This window comes from Vanessa cardui, chromosome 14, assembly GCF_905220365.1.
Source record: "Vanessa cardui chromosome 14, ilVanCard2.1, whole genome shotgun sequence".
NCBI lineage: Eukaryota > Metazoa > Arthropoda > Insecta > Lepidoptera > Nymphalidae > Vanessa > Vanessa cardui.
Window position 1 is genome coordinate 13299791 of NC_061136.1, and position 20586 is coordinate 13320376.

Consider the following 20586-nt stretch of genomic DNA (forward strand, 5'->3'; position numbering starts at 1 on the left):
TGCCGTATCATTATGTCATACTTTCTATTTATAGTTTTTATCAATAAACACATATATATCAATTAATTGATATCATGGATTATTTACCGACTGTATCAATTATAGATCTAACTGGAGTTATCTTAGCCCAAAAAATATGTTTTTTATGTTAAATCTGCTACGTAACTGTATATGAACATGTTAAGTATATCACTCAATATTATTTGTAGTAATACTTTTTTTTTAATAAATTTAAAAATATCGAAATGTTTTAATAAAACGTAATAAATATTTTGAAACAAAATTTTATTTTGTAAGATTATTGACTTAAATTGTATAGAACACAAAACACAACCATTAACAAAACAAATAAAATCTAGAGGATTAAAATTACTTATAACTATAGTAGGTACTATGAACATTGACATAATTTCTCAGAACTTATATTGAATACAATTTTAATATCTTTTCAATTTCACAGCCTAATAAATAATAATTATTACAATTAAAAACGACAACAGATTATAGCCAAGTTAGAATCATGTGCCTCCCTACACACAGACACAAAGATATGATATTAATAAAAAAAAATATATAATTTGTAGCTTTTGATGAAAATCAAAAACATGTTTCGATAAAAATTTTACAAAGAATAAAAAAATATATATATGTAATTACAATTAGTTACATGTTTTTATTTACATTTTAAACTTCAATTATTTTATAGTTAAGGATCTTTATTCTACGGTTTATTCAATATAAACCACAGACTAAATATTTTATCGGTTAATGTTATATTTAATATTACATGAATAAATAGTATTTAATAGAATATAATATTTGAGATCTTAATAACAGCTTGTAAATAGATAAAATTTAATTTAGGGGTATTATTATAAGAATTGTTGTATTAAATTATCACTACAATAAATTTATTGCTGCTGTATATCTGTAGAATTTAAAAATAGCAATTTAATTCAATCTGACGTCACAGACATACTTAAACAATCGATAAACGAAATAGGTAAATAAACAAATAACGATACGTACTAAAAGTTTTGACGACAACATAATATGAGCACTACATTAAATAATAAGCTACATTTTGTATTATCTGTATTAATAATAATTTATTAAATGCGTTCCATTGAATGATACGTTGACACATTCATTCATTTTGTACTGTTTCTTTTTATTATTTTACATAAATTTTCATACAGGTGCATCAACGATTAAAATGAAGATAAAGACCCGGATATCATGTGAAAATAATACGTTTTATTTAGATCTTTATCTTTTGCTTTTTTAAAAAAATATAAAAATATGTTTTAGAGTAATTTTCTCAGATAGCGGTCATGCAATTTAGAGCAGTGGTTTATTAAACAGTATATTAATGATGTATGTCTCCATTCCTTTTTTATTTTTTTTTAGGCATCTGATGAGGCTTTTTTTAGCATAAACTTAAATTACGCCTTAATTAACATTTCTCATAATATCAACAATTAATTGTTTAATTTATAGGTATATACATTTTCATATACTATATAATTAGAACATTGTATAATAAGGATATGCTTTGATTTTCGATAAGAATAAATATGTATTCTAATATGTGTAATTACGATACCACAATCTTTATAATTACAAAACTTAAATACTCCACTTTTCATACATAGTATCTTGTTTTCTTAACCATGGTATAATAATAAATACACATACATACTACATATTTGACAAAAACCTTTTGAAAAGATTATTTGACGTTTTCTTTGTCAGAAGTATTTTTTTTGTAAGACGCTTTTTTCTTTTGTTTTATCGATTCGGCTATTTCTGACAGATCTTTTGATAAGAACTCGTAATAACTAGTTTTATTAATTTATCAACATTTCAAGACGATAAAATACTATCAATTATAATTATCATCATAAATGCATTCATTATCAAGGATAATTTATTTCAAATCTTAAATCGAATAACAAAACATCCGCCGATAAGTTATTTGATCTGATAAACTAATAAAAAATCCATTACAAAAGAATCAATGGCACTTTAGTAACATAAGATCGTATCTCGCAATTGTAGAATCTACTGTTTCCTTATGGCCTGTGAGTTCAAAGGACGCTGTTTACATATGTTCTTTGTCAATCCCAACAAATACACCGGCACTTTTTCTAGGGGTTGAATTTGAGCAAAACTTAAATTTGCTCGATTAAGGTCGAAAAAGACTATTTAACAACTCTAGTAACTACATAGTAGTACATTTAATGGAATATTTTTTGCCTATACTTAGTAATTAGTCGCACTAAGTACTAAACATCTAGAGCTAAGATCTGACACAGTGTCATTATTTCTCGTTTTGATGAAGAACTAACTAGACTTATTCACTAAATTATAAAATCTTTGTGATCATATTAATCACACTGTAACGTTATTCCAATGACTAAATGCTATTTTAAGGTCATACCTAGTAATGAAATGCAATTGTTCAATTAAATATAAACTATAAGTTCATATCGATAATATGGCATTCAGCGATTTAAATGCAAATGTAAACAATTCCCAAAGTTCATCCAATATAAAAAAATCCTTATCCGTGAGGATTTCTTGAAATTTTCCTAAAAATTTCCTATTTGCAAGAATGATATGTAACATACCCAATTGAAACCAATATCTTAAACATTCGCGTACTTCAATCACTTTTGAGGCACTCCTTGGTCTTGTTGCCCCAGAACTTCCTCTTCATGTTCACAATTGTGCAGACTCCTTTGCTGACGATAGCGGACATGGTTGATGAGAGATTAAGAAGAGCAGCCAGGATGCCGAGAGAGCTTGGTAGGGTCAATGATGCACAGGAAGCGAGGCTGCGGTAGATGACTCGGTTTACGGGCTGCAAGCTTCTGTAGTTGTCTATACCACCGACGTCCACTTTGCTGAAGAGTTTGTACTGTGGATAGTAAACATGGTTTAGTAGCAGCCTGTAAATTTTCCAAGGCTAAGGCCGCCGGTCCCATTAAGGAGAGGGTTTGGAATATACTCCACCACGCTGTTCCAATGCGGATTGGTGGAATGCACATGTGGCAGAATTTCGATGAAATTAGACACATGCAGGTTTCCTCACGATGTTTTCCTTCAAAAATCTTTTCCGTAAAGCACGAGCTGAATTATAAAAACAAATTAAGCACATGGATATTCAGTGGTTACTGGGTTTGAACCCGATATAATCGGTTAAGATGCACGTGTTCTAACCACTGGGCCATCTCAGCTTTCAGTAAGATAAGATGGTTTAGGTTGCTTTAATCATGTTTGTGATTAATGTCGGCTCTACGCTATCGTCCAATAGAACAAATTTTCCAATCCACCCCCCACGTTTAGTGCGTTAGTTTATAAAAGTGTGACCATTGAACTGTAGTTACTTATAAAGTTGCATAAATAAAAATTGTTATTTTTATGTTATCTATCTGGTTACAATAGATATATTATGTTCTATCACTAGACGAAATTAATCCTAAGTTGTTTAACCGATAAATGACTGTTCAAAGTTGACGGATCAATAAATAATTTTATGGTTACGATAATGTTACATGATTTAGTATTTTATTACCCACGTGATGATCACGTTGTTTTAATGTATAATAATTTGATAAACATTTATCCCTACGTAATATTACAAATGAGAAAAGAAAAATGCCAGTAAGGGTATTACAGCCAAGTCACTGAACCGTTTGATGAAGGTAGTACGCAGTAAGCTTAAACCCCGAGAAAATACGGCTACTTTGATATTTAATCCAGTGGGGATAACATTTGGGATGAAATTTTTTGTAGTATGAATTCTTTGATTATAAAATTATTTCTATTTTCCAACATTTTTATAAATATTATCTAAAAATCTGGATTTTGTCACGTATTCTGGATACTAATCAAGGACATTATATTCTCTACTTAGACAGTACAGACAGTCTATTTTTAGGAATTAGTTATGCAATTTTTATGCGAATATTAAAATACAGATTTAATTATCAGTGACGTTATTACGAAAATCCTTTGCAAGCATTAATAGTGCAGTGAAAAAGGCTTATAAAGATAAAGTGTAATTATCACTTTTTTTCCAAAATCATGTTATTGATTATAAATATAATATTGATTGACGAAGTAAATCTGCCACTGTTTCGGAAATAAAAGCAACGAAAGATAATCGGCCCATTTTTTCAATGTTAATGCAAAGGAACATCGAAAATGACATTAAATATATATGCTGTCTGTGATGCTTACCTGAATATCAGATATAATGAGGGGAGTATCCATAACGATCCAGGTGACTACTTCTTGACATTGCGGGGTAGTCAGAGAGCCGTGGTATGTGTAGAAAGATTGCATGTTTGGACTAAAGAGGCGTCTGTTGGGAGAACATTAATTTTATTATTATGCATCTGTGATGATAAACACTAAAAACTTTTGAATGATGAGTGGCTACAAATTGTATCTTAAAAGGCAAATATTACAGAGGGATGGATGAGACAGGGAAAGGGATTATATACTCACGTGAGGTCAATGGCAGAAGCTGGCAAGGGCCCCGATTCTCTGTCAATAAGGCTAGGGAGCATTGGTGTCAATTCTCCTAACGCGAACTCATTCTCTTCTCCGCTATGGACCTGTGCAAAATCGATTTGGTTAATACTACACAGTTTAATATTCGATTTAGATTTTAAAAAATCTTGCTTAATCCCAATCTATATTAATATTATAAATTTGTCGCTCTTTTACGATCAACTCGCTGAATCGAATTTGATGAAATTTAGTGTGCACAACCAACACCTTACAATGCGGGTGAAGCTGCGGGCAATTACTATTTCTATATTTATTATATTTCTGTATGTCCAAAAAGTAAACAAAAAGATTATCGCCTTTCATTTCTTTAGTCGGAAATTTTTAAAAGTTATCAAATACCAAGAACAATAATTTGACTTGTTGTGAAAAGGAATACCACAAGCTTTTCATGTTTTTAATCAAAGCACATCGTGTAGGTTTTCTTTTTAATAATGTTCGTTTACCTGGCATAGAACCCCAACAACGGCGAGTCCGTCTGGCCGTTTAAGTGCTTCCTCGACAGTCAGACCAGTCTTTACGTGAACGAAATGTATCTCCATTGGGTACCTAGCAAAATATATACACGCTATAGAAACAATTAGATGTTACCTCATTGTAAATTTGAAATCGGGACTTAGTGCTTTAAATTATACAACAACAACAGCCGGTAAATTTCCACTGCTCGGCTTAAGGCCTCCTCTCCCTTTGAGGAGAAGGTTTCGAACATATTCCACCACGCTGTTCCAATTTTTGCGGGTTGTTGGATTACACATGTGGCAGAATTTCTATGAAATATGTCACATGCAAGTTTCCTCACGATGTTTTCCTTCACAGCTGAGCACGAGATGAATTATAAAGACAAATTAAACATGAATTAGCGGTGATTGCCTGGGTTTGAACCCGCAACCATCGGTTGAGATGCACGCGTTCTAACCACTGGGCCATCTCGATTTTCGGCAAATTATCTTTGTTTATAAATCAAGTCGTATTCTTTGGTATTGATGAAAAAATCAATACAGCCCGTCTTTTCCTAAATTTGTTCCCTTGATTTTATTCAAGTTCCGGAAAGTTCTAAAAGTTGCTTGTCACTTCAAGAACTTTCGAGAAATATTGGACAGTGATTAATGAGAAAGTTAATTAGGTTATAGGTATATAACAGAGATATAAAATGCTCACTTCATGCCGTCGATAGCGTGTTCCGACAGCCAATGGATGTGGAACTGTATGAAGCTGTAGTTTCCTCGCAGTGGACCACCAGACAATATGGGACTTGGTTCGTCTTCCACTATGGTCCATTTTACTGATGAAATAAATTTCTTTTAAGATTTATTGAAAAGAGAATTAAAAAAGAAAACAAATGCTTTGCTCAGTCGAAATGTGTTACATTTTTTATATTTTTTTATATTATACATTATTTTTTATACTTATATTATAGATATTATTTAGTAATAAGATGATAGATAAATCGAAATATATCGAAATTCTTGAGTTCTGCTAAATTGTTCTTGAATAAATTGACCTTTAATAAGCATCATCATTAAATTGAAGCTTCAGCCGGGAAATCTCTCATTACGTCACGTCCCAGGAATATATTTTAGTCGCTCTACGCTATACTAGTTCGTATTAATAGGAAGTTAGGGGATGGCTGAATATAAACCGCAACAGCCTTCATTTGTCATATTTTCCTTCACCATTAAGTAGAAATACAAATAGAACAACACATGAAAACTTAAGGGTACTTAACCGGATTTATATAATATTTGTAAGCTTTAGTTATACCGTTTTGATACTTGACCAAATTTGATAGACGAAATCCTGCTTGTATTTATAAATATTATCTACCAGAGTTACTAGTAAGTAGTATAAAACAAATTTCCTTTAACCTTTGTACAATTTTATGGTTGTAGGGTAATATGTCTTAATTATGTACATACATATGTAAGATGTCTGATCTACTGTATTATGTAGTAACATCAAATGTATGCTTAAATTTCTTAAAGTGTGTTCAAAATCAAGTCTTGATTTAGATTCTTTTTGATACAAGATTGTGCTCTACGTCGGAATTTCCATCTATGCTTACCAGTGTGTCCGTTATTTTCACCAGTGCTATTCACGTTGCTGTATCCTCTGAAGGCCAGCGGTCCTTTGATGTGCGCCTCCTGTCTGTCAACGACCGCGTCACGGGTCATGATGTTGATTGGGGACTGCTGGCTCCCCGTCGTACAAACGCCTGGCCATTGTGTTTCGTCTGGAGTAAAAAACAAATACTATAAATGGAATTCATGAATGTATTTTTCTTTTATTAGACAATTTTTTAGGAATGTTATTCGTATTTTTTCTATTTTTAGTTACTATTTTTTAAAGTTACTAGCAGTGCCTGTCAGTGGTGGATTAACAAATTTGCCGCTAGTAGGCTATTCGATTTTTGCCACCGTTACTGACTTTTAAAATTCGATACGTTTGTTTAGTTCACAATCACAATTTATTCTGAAAATGAAAATTTATGATTTGTTTTCTATCGTCCTCATTACAACGGCTTTTTCCTTTTATTAGTATGATTATGAACTAGGTGATATTTCTGTCAGTTAGATTATTTTCGCAACCCATTATTTAGTGACGAGTATACGGATTGCGGACGTAATGTGTATACATATAATTATAAGATTTTTTATTACTGTAAGATAAAGACAATTTGGGCTAAATTTGCGGCACATCTAAATTTAGGCTCCAGCCTACTTAGCCTATTGGTAAATCCGCCACTGGTGCCTCTAGATTTATCCGCAGTTATTTCAGTTTGAAACAAAATAATATGTTGTTGCTGGATAATCATTCAACAGATTCAGATTGTATCCGTATAATCCGTTCTTAGCGGATGTCTACATTTTGTAAGGTATGCCTGCCAAATTTCAAGTCTGCAGGTGTTATAGTTTCTGATATTTCGTGAATAATCAGTGGGATCGGGATTTCGCTTTTATATGTATAGATTTTAAGGTATAAGGAATAACTTACAATCATATGACCAATCGGCTCCGTTGATGATACCTGCAACAATGGGTAAAATTTGTTATATCATTTGACAATTTGAAATGACAATGGTTCAAGAACCTTCCAGCGATATAAAAATCTGTAGGTTCGTATTGACCCTTTGGACTGTCCCCACTCCTAGCACTTATCTTCTTTATAATTATTTAATCGTTATAATGGATGAGCTGAGATGGCCCGGTGGTTAGAACGCGTGCATCTTAACCGAAGTTCAAACCCAGGCAAGCACCACTATATATACATATATATAGTGATGCTTAATTGTGTTTGTAATTCATCTCATGCTCGACGGTGAAGGAAAACATTGTAAGGAAACCCGCATGCGTCTAATTTCATCGAAATTCTGCCACATGTGCTTTCCACCAATCCGCATTGGAACAGCGTGGTGGAATATGTTCCAAACCCTCTCCTTAGTGGGAGAGGAGGCCTTAGTCCAGCAGTGGGAAATTTACAGGCTTTACTTGTTACTTTACTTTTAATTGATTGAAAGCAAAATGATATTATTAATCATGTTAGGCACATCGAAATACAAGTGTATTTGGCAAAAATAAGTTACTTAATGTTGTCTTAAATTTTCGCGATTATTACACATTTAAATAAAACTAATTATAACGGATGAATCGCGTATATTAATTATATTTTCCTAATTATTTTTTCAGTCTACCCGTGACCACGAACACTGCAAAGTGCTCGAAACGTCGGGATGTTTAAAAATATAATTAATATACGCGATTCATCCGTTAAAAATATGTTACTTTTTGAGGTTGAATAATATAGCGGATATATTGATGACAGCGGCGTTATTATGTAGGAACTCACTTTGTATGTTATTTTATATCATTGAAGAATCGTGTATTGCGATAAGTTTCGCGTTCATTCTTACAGAGTAGCACGACAACGTGAATTTAATTGCTGATTTCTAGATAATTAAATTTTATTCTCTTTATATGTTTTATGATATACTGCTTTGATTTTAACCTACTCTTAATTGTGTTTTTGATTTGAAAATTTTCAAGTATACGTAATTCGGATAATTCAATAATGTTCTTCAGAAATCCAACAGATCCAGCAATGTTAATCTTATGGAAAATGATAATGGAACTCTTTATTAGCTATAACCAAAAACCCTATATATATTAACCCTAGATATACTAACAAGAATTTATCTTTTAATACTATATTTGGTGCTTGGTATAAAGCTGTTCAAAAGCGGAATTAAACCAGGCGTCATATAATTGAATATACATGATTTCATCTATGTTTGTGATGGCTTAATCTGGGTCAGTCAGTATATAATATGCACGTCAGGCCCGGTCGTCTCCTCCTGGGAAATTAATAAGGGATTTATTCATTTTTATTACCATGCCCGGGGTTTATTGTTTTGCATTTTTTGTGTTAAAACGTATCTATCTAATCTAATATTGTTTTGTGGTCCGATTATTTTGTCTGTAGGTAAGATTTATTTTAGTTATTGATGAATGATGATGAAGTTATTTGCAACTTTGTATAAATATTTATTTTATTTTAATGTACTTTGTTGCATGCTTCTTTGTATTGCAAGGCATCATTATAATGTAATTTTTAAACTTTTCAATGAACTCTACGATGTCGACTTTTTAATGAACCCTAATATAAGACTCTCAAAGCTCGACAAGCGCTGAGATGGCCCAGTGGTTAGAACACATGCATCTTAACCGATGATTGCGAGTTCAAACCCAGCCAAGCGCCACTATATTTATGTGCTTAATTTGTGTTTATAATTCATCTCATGCTCGGCTGAAGGAAAACATCGTGTGGAAATCTGCATGTGTCTTATTTCATCGAAATTCTGCCACATGTGCATCCCAACAACCCGCATTGGAACAGCGTGGTGGAATATGTTCCAAACCCTCTCCTTAATGGAAGAGGAGGCCTTATACCAGCAGTGGGAAATTAACGGGCTGTTACTTTACTTTTAAGCTCGACAAAGTCTTATTGAGTTTTCCATGGTGTTCCTTGGGTGTTTTAAAGATTTCCGTATATTGTTCTTATTGTTTTAATAATGTGATCCATTTGAGACCAATTGATATAATGTTTCCATAAGAGATAGCACCATCGTCAGACGTCGTAAGGTTTTCATTAAGTATTTTTTAAATTATAATACTATGAAATGGTTAAGATATGCTTGATAGCTTTCGAAGACATTCATGTTACTACGAGTTAGTTAATTAACAGTAGTCCTTATATTATGAAAAAAATGTCAATTAACTTAAATTATCATTTATTTAACACAAAAATAATCCTAATTACTTAATTAGGATAATTTCGGTGATTAATAAATGATTAGTATGTTTTGTTGGCAAAATTACAAAAACAAATAGACTTTATTATAAGTATTTGTTTTAAAACGCGCCGTTTTCAGATTATTAGTCTAATGACATTACAATAATACATTTTAGTGTTTATATTTATTACGAGTTCTCTCAATATTTTCTCATAGCTAGTTAAGGCTTTGCTTTATTAAATCTGACACAAGATAGGCATGTATTCATTTCTTTTAAAGAATAATATTATCGCGTATGTTAATTATTTATTATCCGCTCGTTTTTAAGAAGTTTTTTTCTTATTTTAATTTTTACTTCAATAAAAAAAAAAGTTTTGATTTCGGTCATCATTGGTGCAGCATGATCAAGGGGTTAATATACGTACATAGACTGTAGCGTCTATATATAATTTATCGTATATTTTAAGGATTTTAGCGAATAATCGCAACTCTTGAGGATGTGGCAGAATTTCTATGAAATTTAACACTTGCAGGTTTCCTCACGTTTTCCTTCATCGTCGAGCACGAGATGAATTATAAACATAAATTAAGCACATGAATATGTATTCAGAGGTGCTTGCCTGGCTTTAAACCCGCAATCATCGGTTGAGATGCACGCGTCCTAACCACTGGGCCATCTCGAATTTTGTGCGAATTAACCGATATCTTACTTATCTGTTTTCGAACGCGTTCGTTCGCAATTCCTTTTTTAAATATTAAAATAATTATGTAATGTGCTGTTTTATCAATTTCACATAAAAGAAGATAACAAAGACAAACTCGTTTTTATTGCTCAGATTCAAATAGTTTTTAATGGAATTTTTCAAAGAAACGTGTAAATGTGTAGAGAGATTATATCTGTCGAGCCTTCATTTGTTTTACGCTTTTGTTTATAAACATTTAAAATATTTAGTCTGTGTGACTGACATGTTACGCGTGTATAAGGTCTATCAACGTTTAATATTAATTCAATTAATTATAAACTTATTTCTTGATATAAGTTAGATAAGATAAGATTAATAGTAATTTTAGATTTATTTGTATGAATTATATAATAAGTGGTTAGAACGCGTGCATCTTAACCGATGATTTCGGGTTCAAACCCAGGCGAACACCACTATATATATATGTGTGTGTGTGCTTAATTTGTGTTTACAATTCATCTCATGCTCGGCGGTGAAGAAAAATATCGTGAGGAAACCTGCATGTGTCTAATTTCATAGAAACTCTGCCACATGTGCATTTCATCAACCCGCATTGGAACAGCGTGGTGGAATATGTTCCAAACTCTCTCCTTAATAGGAGAGGAGGCCTTAAGCAAGCAGTAAGAAATTTACGGGCTGCTACTTTATATAATATAGAATTTCAGCATAAATATTGCAAACACAATCGGCTATAACAAACATCACAAATTCGACTGAAAAAAATATTTTTTACTTAGTCACTTAGTTATTAAGTCTATGTATTTAATCAGTGAAGTCATTTATGTCTAGGATTTTTAATTAAATGTTTAATTTTACAATATCATAAAGTTGGACATTTCTTTGATCTCCCTTAAAATCCCTAAAAGAACTTCTCGTAGAAATAAAAAAAAAAAAACATTTTCTTTTGATCGAATATTTGTCAACACTATACTACAGCAGCGTGAAACAGGATTGTTATAAAATCCCAATAAAAATTAGTTAATTATAAATCCAAGGCTATATAGTCAATCAAAAATTAAAGATTGAAGACTTTGGGATCAGCTATAAATGTAGCTACATCAACCTTGTATTAAAAAATTGAATTTCGTTGGAACAAAGAAATTCTTAAGTGGAGATTAATGCTCTCGAAATGAATGACGATTCTTTTAGTACTTAGACTTATATTATGTACGATTGATGAAGAATGTAATGTGGAACATGGTGTGGGAACATCTATGTCCAGCAGTGGGCAATGAAGATGATTTTTATATATAATACTAGCAGCCTGCCCCGGCTTCGCACTGATACTAAATATACTAAAAAATTTGTTTATATACAATATCCCATTAGAGACTTCTAAAATTGTCAGCGTTTCTTTTCTATATTGTCTATGTATCATATACAAAAATCTTCCTCTCGAATCACTTAATCCATTAAAAAAAACCTCATCAAAATCCGTTGCGTAATTTCAAAGATCTAAGCATTCATAGAAACAGACAGCGGTAAGCGTTTGTTACAAACTATATTCTACGTTTTTTAAAATGACAATTCAAGTTTTCTTATAATGATTTGATTACAGTCTGCGCGAACAAACTATATATTGAATATTTATATATTGAATTTCATCAATTTATTTATCAGTAAATATCTGATTGCGAATATTATCAGTGAAAAGCCGCTGCTAGACTGTCAGTTGCGAAAATTATCTTCGTACAATAAATACGGCAAACAATTAATATTACATTAACTTAAAAGCGTTAAATTATTCGTCGTCAGCGACTTGACGCTTAATTAGAGAAGTTTTACTTTAAATGTTAATTATATTTGTTGTAAAATAAATTTAAGGCGAAAATATTGGAGTATTTATCGTTATTTCTGATTACCGTATTGTTCCACGACTGGACAAATGCCTTCTTTCCACTTCAAGAAACTGATTGGAGTTTTTTTTCAGAGTTCTATTTCTTTCAGAGCCAGGGTGGCTCAGTGGTTAAAACAATCATTGCGGGTTCAAACCCAGGCAAGCACCACTGAATTTTCATGTGCTTTATTTGTGTTCATAATTTCGGATTGAATTGAAAATAGAAACATGCACGATGAATTTCAATGAAATTCGGCTAGAAGTGTATCCACCAACCCGCAACGTGGTGGAATATCCCCCAAAAAATCATTTGCCCAGCAGTGGGAAATTTGCAGGCTGTTAATGTTCCAAGTTATTTAAATGCTACCGTAGACGGTGGCAGCTTATCATAGCTGTACTCATGAAGTTTTCCTTCAACGCCGATCATCAGATGATTTATAAGTTATTGGTTCGATTGCCGAAATTGGCTCTTAGATTATATATATACTATGAAGTTAACGCAACGGAAGATAAAAGTCACATTCTGTACGCGATCGTGTGTCGATAAATGCAATAATGTCCATCGACGGTCTGACGGTAACCGAACATTAGCGATAATTTATTTAATGTAGCCTTTGAATACCTTTTCTCAGGCTCTAGACTATTTGTGTATCAAATTTAATTTAAATCTATCCAGTTGTTTTGGAGTGAAAGCGAGACAAACAGATACACACACTTTCGCATTTATAATATTAGTATGGAATATCTTAACCATGGTAATTTTTTTTAAAATATTCTTTTCTATTTCAAATCAATTTTATTCATGTAAACTTCACAATGAAGCGTTTTTGAATCGTCAATAATTATTGACGTTTATATATTATATTTTTAATTATAATTAAATACTACCACGGTTTCGTTTTTAATCACAGATAATCAATTAATGTAATTTGTATAACTGTATTTAGTTCTAATTGATCCAATATGTTTATTTGCATTCTTTGTTGACTGTATATAATTCATTGTATCAAATAATTGTATATTTTGTAATAGAATGACGTACAGATTTACTTTGCGAAACCATACAGTACACAATACGTAAACCGCTCTTTCATTCATTGAATGTATACAGTTACAAACCATTTAAAAGTGAATGAATAAATATTAAGAAAATAATTATTATTTGAGAAGGACTTTACAAAATTTTTAGTAGAGAATTTACTTCTTTTTCTGCTTACAGTTAATTAATTAATTAATTTGTTTATTTTTTTTTATTCAAAACAAATGAGTGTATCTGAGGTAATTTGTTTCTTGGTCAAATATAGAAATGTTAAATTATATTTGATTTCGATATGGATTGATATTTCAATTTATTTGTTTACATTTACTTGTAATAACTAAAAGTAATTTGTATAACCACATACTTGTATATTCTAAATTGAATAATTTATAATGGAACTAAACTCACTTAAAACTACAAATGAAGTCGATTTATTTTTAAATATTTAAAATAAATATAAAAACAAAAACCTTTGTATATTTATAATAAATATAAAAAATAGTATCTTAAATTTAATTAAAACATGTTCAATAATTTCTTATTGTTATTGTTTTCAAACAACCCGATGAAAGCATATAATACAAAAAAAATCGATTTTAAATTTTGCATGTCTTTGCGTATGCTTTTATTCGATTTGTTGATTCAAATCCATGCGTTTAAATTTATTCCTTTTCTATTAAAAACAATAAAATGCTTTGAATAAAATTTAAATGTATGTTCAATGTTATGACACGTTGGTTACAATAAAAAAAAAAAATATATATATATATATTTCCGTCACAACTTTAACTGTATTTTTTATCTATACAATGTAAAAATAATTAAAAAAAGAACTCACCCACTACAGCCAAAAAATTCACTGCAATAATCCACATTTTAAAAAATAAATAAATGTATTCAATATTAAAAAATTAAAATAATTAATATATTATTCCGAATTATTAATTTCAATTAATATATCGAGTATGTGCACTGTTACGAATATCGAAAACAACTGATGTTTGGTGAAAAGATAGATAGGTTTTATACATTTTTGTTTTTTTTTTTTTATATTCGAGTTAACACCACGTATGGTTGAGCCAATACTGCACTCTTCGTCTCGTCTAGCTGAGTGATAACTCTGCGTGACTCACTGCCTCGAACGATGTAGGATAAAATATATAATCTACAATCGAAATTAAATCATGATTATATTTCATATTTTTGATTTTCGATTTTGATAGTATATACTCGAAGAAAATTTATATTTTGATTTTAAATAAATAATAATATCGATTAGATATTAATTATTATGCAGTAATTAGCATTCCAAATATTTACATTGTAAATAAATTAAGTTGGCAATACTTAATTGCAGCGCTAAAATTTTTGCGATATCTATTTATTTAGATATCTCTGTTCCAGTTTATTTCGTTCTTCTTCTGTCTAATGTCTTTCCGATATGACAATAGGTTTATCTCAAACGATAAACAAATCTCAAATTTCAACAATCAATGAATATACAAGAACCTAACTTTTAAAGCTCAGTGAAATTGTACAGTAGTTTGTATATATCTAATTTTAATGAAATTCGGCCAGAAGTGTATCCACTAACCCGCAATGTGGTGAAATATCCTCCAAAAAATCATAGTTTGTATCCTTTAAATCAGTCAGTCAGTGCCTTCTTGTCAGTATTTTAAAATAACTCTCGTTAGTAGAAATTATAAAAAACTTAATCTTACTAACGGCGTGGCGTGTTAATTCAAACGGGAGTAAAGTCGACAACAAACGAAAAAAGTCCCTTTTCACTAATCAAAACACACGTTTTTTTATCAATACCTATTGTTTATTATAATAATAATTAAATTTAAATTATATTTGTTCGTTCTTCTAGATGTCTGTGTGTCAGTTTCAGTGAGTGTCTGTGCGCAGGTCACCTAATTTACTAATAAAATCGCTCCGTGGAAGCTGTACCGGTGAAGACCGCAATCTATACAAATTGCCCTCTCATTATTTACAAATGTAGATTGATTCGAAATAAATTCAAATATTATACACAAATTCCCATAAAAGATACTCACCTTCCACGATTCGTCACATAGTAATATTTTGCGATTAAGTATTTAAAATAAATGCAGTTGTTTACTGACTATCTTACTATAATAGAAACTTATATACAAATAGAATATATCAATACATACATACATAATACATTTTTTTTTCTTTTTTCGCAAACTTCAGTCTCGTGAACAAGACATTCGTAGATAATGTCGAAATATCGAGCTCCACTGAACAAAAATAAAAAACATGGTAAAGATCTCGAAATTAATAACTTCAATAATACAAATTAATTTGAAAAGTTTAGTGTACTTTATATATAATTAATTTTCGTCCCATGCTCAATAACTATTTATATTATTAATTATATTTTAAAGTATTTCAGTTAAGCATTTTAAATACATATTATGTAATGTCTTAAAAATTAGACATTTCGATAATTTATTAATTTAAGGCAGTTATAGAAATTATACGTACTGAATATATATTTCCATGTAAACTGGAGTGCTATTTTTTAAGTACTTAACTAATTGCAGTACTGTTTTTTAAGAATTCACTCGTAAAACATTTACAACCGAGTTACAGTGATTGTCTGTATCGCTTATCACTTGCGAACAATTCGCAATATCATTTTAGATGGCCTAGGCTATCCATTGTTAAGTTTACATTTTGTTTAGTTTAAATTTGTTAAATAGTTTTCGATAAATTATTTTATTTCATTGTTTTGTAATTATTAGTTTTGGTTTGTTTTTTCTTTCTTTTATTTTTATTTCTTAAGTTTTGTTTTAGAGTTCAATACTTTATAAGTGCATGTTGTGTTCTCCTATAATTGGAGGTACATTTAATATTTTAGTGTCTAAACTTGTATTTTTTGTATTACATATGTACCTGTGTTGGAGTTCCATATTAAATAAATAAATAAATACAGAATAACAGTTTCTACGTTATTTATTCTTAAGTAAAGTCCAGTCAATGTCACAATACTGGGCAAAAGCCTCCATTTCCTTTTGAGATTTGAACACCACAACCCTGCATAAATGTAGGTTAGATCACGAGATGAATTATAAATACAAACAAAGCACAATAATTCAATAGTGCTTACTCGAGGTTTGAACTCAGAATCGTCAGTCAAGATTCATGTTTTGTAACCACTGGGCTATCACAGCTATTTATGCTTTCGATTATCAATGTACACATATTTTTTAATATCGAATGTTTACCGTGACAATGAAATAATTATATTGATAAGAGTCAATTAGTAAGGTCGTAAGAAAGCACGCCTTAACATAATAGTATATATATATCATTAAGTTACTCTCTCAAGTTATTTTGGAGTATTTTTATTTTAACTAAGAAAATTAAATTTTCTTAACAAAGTTGAATTTCAACAGTAATATTGTTATTAATTATGATTTTCAGACTCAACTCAAATAACTTTATTCAATATTACACTTTCTTATTGATGGTCAATTAAAACAGTACCAGTGGTTCGGAAAAGAAAATATCCTGACCTGAGAAGAACCGGCGAAAGAAACCTCAGAAATCATATCTCATATTCAACCTATATTGTCTAATCGAGACTCCTAGCCTTTCCACTTAACTTTCCTTTCTAACCTCGTACAAGGCCGGGTATTCAAGGTATCTAGGATAATTTTATAAGACATCCTGTTCTTACAAACACACCCAATTATACACAATCTATTTAGAATAACGACAGCTATTATGTCGGGTTTCTCGGTGAACATACTGTTATAGCAAAAGGTCGTATGTTAAGGCGGGAGATATTAATATCTGATCACTTCCTATATTGATATCCGTTCTTTTGTTTCCATAGCAACGGTTGTTTACGTTACTAATAATTATTCTATTATAATGTTTCTTTTTATGTAAATCAAATTGTAGGACAAGTAAATTTTTCTTTAGTGTTATTTTTTCTTTAAAACACTGTGTTATATATAGTCGTCTCGGCAAACGTAGTGTAGGACGTCCTCAGGCACGGTGGAGTGACGATAAACGCAAGGCGGCTGGCAGGAGCTGGATGCGAATAGCCGGAGAAAGACCACATTGGCGTGCACTTGGAGAGGTCTGTGTCTAGCATTGGACAAAAACGGGATGATGATGAATAGTCGAGTCATAACAAAAGCAGAAAATATCGTAGATATATCTTTATTAAATTTCGAGCCCTTACACACAGATGAATTTTCATTTCAAGTATTATTACATCCATAATAACAAAAAAAGTTTTTATATGTGTTGTCTAACTGAAAGATACTAATAAACTAATATTCAATGAACTTTATGATACATCGCATTACAGATTTGTATATAATTTTCTTCTTTGTATTGCTGTTTAATTTTGACAGCGTATCACGCAAAAACCGCTGTATATGTCGACATACGGTGTATTTCCGTGAAGGTTTGTAGATAAACACTAGCTGTGCTCGCGACTTATTGTGCGTTTCAATTTAACAAAAAAGTTATTGTTGTAGCCCAAGTTACTCCCTATACATCAGCTATCTGCTAGTGAAAGCCCCGTCAAAATCGGTCCAGACAAAAATTGGATAAAATGATATTTTGGTATATCCACCTTGCGTCGTTATTACAACAATACTATAATATTTTTATGTGTATAAATTATCATATAATATAATTCAACATATATTGTAGCCACAGCTTAATGCACTGCGCTTCAAAAAATTGTAAATTCACCCTGCTTTAAAAGATTATTGTTTTTTGATGATGATAAAACATTATTTTTTTTAAAATGCGTATTACTCGTCGTTTTATTGGCAAATTTATTTATTGCTATTCCATATGAAAAATTAATGTCATTTGCCTTTATCTGCGATATCTGCTGGTCACCGTCATGCACGTGATCTGGATTTGACGTGGTCACAATTTTCATAACTATTATTATTATCAGACGCCTGTTCTCTATCGTTGTATATAAATGATATATAATGTATATAATGTTCTTATAAGCAACTCCTTTTATTAATTTTAAATATTATACCATAATTACTATTAATTTTTAAAAATATCGAATTATTTAAAATAATTAATAATTGTTCAATATATATACTTTAAAATTGCTTATTATATATATATATATATTCGAAATATATAAGTAAAAAGAAAAAACATTTTTTTTGTTTTTGTAAAGTAACTCAATCATTTTTGGAGATACGAAAAAAATGTTTCAATTAAAGTTGGAGAGCATGAAATTTTCTACAAATTTTATATAAATCTTTTTGTACAAACTTTTTTTACTAATTTTATACAAAAATTATTGATTTACTTTACAAAAACAAATAATTTGGTTTTTATTTACTTAAATATCTCAGAAAATATCAACAATAGGAGGAAACGTTTGGTATGAAAAAGGTGGGAAATTTTGTTTTCTACAAAAAAGATATCTTCGGTTTTTGACGTAAAACTTACCGTTTCAGAGATATATGCAAAAAAACGTTTTCCAAGATGGCGGCTAACGCTCGCGGTTTCGGATGACAGAAACTCGGATTTATACTTGGGGGGCACCCTCCGACATAATCCAATCGAAAAATCACGTAGAAGGATTTTATGCAGAGCTGATATCTAAAAATCTTGGACTATAACAATATCTTAGCAAATGCACATTGAATTAATATTTTTGATTCATGTTATATTGTTGCATTCTATCTTGTATTCTTAGTTGATTTGGCTGTAGTATTGTTGCAAAATATAAAAATGATATAGTGTTTTTTGTGAGGTTTCTTCTTTGGGCTAAGGCGTTTTTTTCTAAAATGGTTGATGATTTTGGACAATCAATAAACAATAATTTTTACTCTTTTTTATAGTAAGTCACCGCTTTTAAGTTGGTTCAAATCATTTGATGTAAAAAAAATATGTTTTCTATATATGGAAAATATCATCGAAATTTAAACACTCGTGTTTGCGTATAGCTACCGAGATACAAGCGTTATCAATACCCTATTAGATTACGGATTGACCGAGGGCATATCTTTTAGCATCTTAAATTCTAGATAACCTAGATTCCCATTCCAAAACAAGATTGTTTACAAATATTAATATTACATTATCAGAAAAAGATATTGTTTTCATTCAGTTGTGATTTGGTTAAAATAAAAAATGATATAGAATTTTTTTATTGGTCTAATATTTAAGGATATTGTTTTTACACTTTTTAAATTACATACATATATAATTGTAATTAACTGATATGACTGTATTTTTAAATGTTGAAAAAGAGCAACTACTCAGTTTCTTGTCGGTTCTTCTCGAGAATCTACTTTCTGAACCGGTGGTAGTTTCACTTAGAATAGTTGTTAAATGACGTTTCAAAAAACCTGAAAAAAAGTAGGTATATTTTGATTTTCAACTGTTTCATCAATATACGCAAATACACATCATTTACAGACTTGAAGGTTTTTATGATTAAGTGTAGATTGATCGTGGCAATGATTCATGATGGAGAAATGAGAAGAGTACCTATTTTCCTCCTTAAATAATGAATTTAATCAAATACTATAATATTTTATGTACGTAATCTTTTCTTTCTTCGAAAATGACGTCTCGCCGTAATTAATGTACATAGCAAGGAGGTTTTTAATCGGCTCGAACAAAGGACATTTTGAACATTTATTGGGAACAAATTTTAAGCCACTGGGACGTAATCTCTGACAAGTGACTGCTTCAATTTTGACGGCCTTTTAATAACTTAATCCTTAGCTATTTCAACCGCGGTCATTATTCTCAAGGGAAAGAGAGCATACATACATATTATTGTGAACAAGTTGAATTCCTATACTCTTAACATCTGATGAAATAACAAATCCATACTGTAGCGTACACAGATCTGTAATAATATAATAAATATTATTATTGGACTTATATTGTATATGGATATATATATTATCTATGGATTTATGTATCTGTCCCCTCGAGTAACATACATCGCGGAAAGCGCGGGAATATAAAATAAATGATTTGGGCGCGGGTGAAGACGGCATGTGCACGGCGTGTGGATATTTAAATATAATATATATTTATATGTAACTTGTAA

At 30.6% G+C, this 20586-nt stretch overlaps 1 protein-coding gene across 1 annotated transcript; it reads right to left on the reverse strand.

The window, feature by feature from the left end:
• Positions 1 to 271: 271 nt before the first annotated feature.
• On the reverse strand, positions 272 to 14579 carry LOC124535273 (putative carbonic anhydrase 5). The gene is made up of 8 exons (XM_047111417.1): positions 14326 to 14579; positions 7573 to 7605; positions 6644 to 6811; positions 5740 to 5863; positions 5028 to 5130; positions 4519 to 4628; positions 4249 to 4372; positions 272 to 2923 (listed from the first exon to the last, which is right to left on the reverse strand). The coding sequence occupies exons 1-8, from the start codon at positions 14360 to 14362 to the stop codon at positions 2669 to 2671; spliced, it is 954 nt and encodes a 317-aa protein (XP_046967373.1). The 5' UTR covers positions 14363 to 14579; the 3' UTR covers positions 272 to 2668.
• Positions 14580 to 20586: the final 6007 nt, after the last annotated feature.

Bases quoted from the DNA above. Each gene is read 5' to 3' on its own strand.
- LOC124535273 (XM_047111417.1), bottom strand. From the start codon at position 14,362: ATGTGGATTATTGCAGTGAATTTTTTGGCTGTAGTGG. The intron at 6,812-7,572 runs GTAAGTTATTCC...TTTTTACTCCAG, and splicing joins AGCCGATTGGTCATATGATT to ACGAAACACAATGGCCAGGC. The intron at 5,131-5,739 runs GTGAGCATTTTA...ATATTTTGCTAG, and splicing joins CACGCTATCGACGGCATGAA to GTACCCAATGGAGATACATT.